This window comes from Mastomys coucha, chromosome X, assembly GCF_008632895.1.
Source record: "Mastomys coucha isolate ucsf_1 chromosome X, UCSF_Mcou_1, whole genome shotgun sequence".
Lineage (NCBI taxonomy): Eukaryota > Metazoa > Chordata > Mammalia > Rodentia > Muridae > Mastomys > Mastomys coucha.
This window is the reverse complement of record NC_045030.1, coordinates 130397425-130399070: the sequence shown is the minus strand read 5'-3', so window position 1 is coordinate 130399070 and position 1646 is coordinate 130397425. Positions and strand designations below refer to the sequence as shown.

Below are 1646 nucleotides of genomic sequence, written 5' to 3'. Positions count from 1 at the left end.
GGGGGAGGGGGCAGCCCGCAGCTCTGGCTTGCACGAGGGACCAGGAGGAACCCTGCAGGAGCGCAACCTGGCGTCCTCTTGCCCCGCCTGGCAGTGGGAAGAGCTCCTTTACCTGTTAGTGTGAAACCGGTGGAGCGGATCCGTGCGATGGCAGGAGGAGAGCTGGCAGCCGAAGTCGCTGATGTCTAGGCAGCCAGGTTCCTCGCTGGGGCAGGTGCCCACCCCGCGAGGGGCTCCTAGGAGAGGGAAGGGCTCCTCTGGGGTTAAAAACTTCTCATAGGAAGTGGTGGCCGACGCCTCGTCGGACATGGTGGGAGATGGGCCGGCTTGGACTCACTGGCTGCAGATGGGCTACTCCAGCACTCGCCCCTTCCCCCACGCTAACCTGGCCGCGGTGGCCGCCGCTCCCGGGTGTGCCCACCGCAGCCGCCCGAGGAGGGAAGGGCTCTGCACAAAGGTCGCTGCGAGGCCGCAGCAGCCCACCGACCACACGGTCCGCTCCCCTCAAACCTCGGAAGCCGCCGCCGCCGCCAAGCCCGACGAGTCACTGCGGCGCCGCCGCCCGGCCCGGCCGCCCCGCCCACTGCGCTCGCTGCCCGCTGCGGCTTTGGTCCGCCCCGCGGCCGCTGCCTGCTCCTGGGCCACCCCAGCCTCAGCCCTTGCCCCCTGCCGGAGTGGAGGAGGAACTGAATGTCGGTGTCTGAAGCCCAGGGCGACCCAACCGGCCCAGTGCTCTCTGCACTGTCCCGGATTCCGGGATGCTTGAAGGGCCCAAGTCTCAGCGAAGCCGCCCTCCGCCCCTCTCCTTCTCTTCCTTCTCCTTGTGCTTCCCACTTGCAGTCTAGAATGGAACGAAGGCCAAATAGCAACTGTAGCCCTTAGGACTAGGGACTTAGCCAAGGTCACACTGCGGGAGTACATGAAAAAAAAAAAAAACCACGAGTCCCAGGTGCCCTTGAACACGCAGGACCACCGCGGGACCACCCTGTATCGATTCTACTTGTACTGAGCTCCTGCAGTAGGTGTGCCCATCCAAATCAATGAGCTGTAAGAGAAATGGACCATGGAGTGAGGAAGGAAAAACAAAAACAAAAAAATAATCCCGCCTCACTTGTAAGTGGCCTCGCTTCAAAAACCCTGTTAAAGCTGCTAGGCTGCTCAGAGATGCTGGACTGTAATGTTCTTTTGTGCTCTGAGCTTCCTTTCTCTCATGTACTCTGGAATGCCCTGCCATTCTCCTCTGCTAATCCTTAAATCCCCAGCTCAAGCACTATCTTGGTGAAGCCTTCCCTATTTCCCAAAGGAGACTTATGTACTACTCCTGCTGTTAGGTCCTGCAACCCTGCTTCCCTTGATATTATGGAGCTTAACTTGTTGGACTTAAATCAACTTACTAGGTATCACACGGTGCTCTTTGCTCCTAGCACTTCACTTCTGTGTTCTAGACAAGTGATTTCAAATCTTGGAGGCCTGTTTTTGTTTAAATATTCAGCTTTTTAAAAAGCCTTTATATCTCTGGAGAAATTCTGATTGAGCTTGAGTGCAGGATCCCATATCCCTTATATAAAATATATGAGTATATAACTTGCATATAATCTACACATATTTTTCAAAATACTTTAAATCATCTCTAGGGTGCGTAAATG

General features: G+C 56.0%; 1 protein-coding gene across 1 annotated transcript in view; it reads right to left on the bottom strand.

The window, feature by feature from the left end:
• Positions 1-604, bottom strand: part of Fam199x (family with sequence similarity 199, X-linked) — a 27818-nt gene extending 27214 nt beyond the window's left edge. The window contains exon 1 of the mRNA XM_031368532.1: positions 113-604. Coding sequence (XP_031224392.1) covers positions 113-309 — 197 coding nt within the window. The 5' untranslated portion in view covers positions 310-604. The remainder of the gene's footprint in view (positions 1-112) is intronic.
• Positions 605-1646: the final 1042 nt, after the last annotated feature.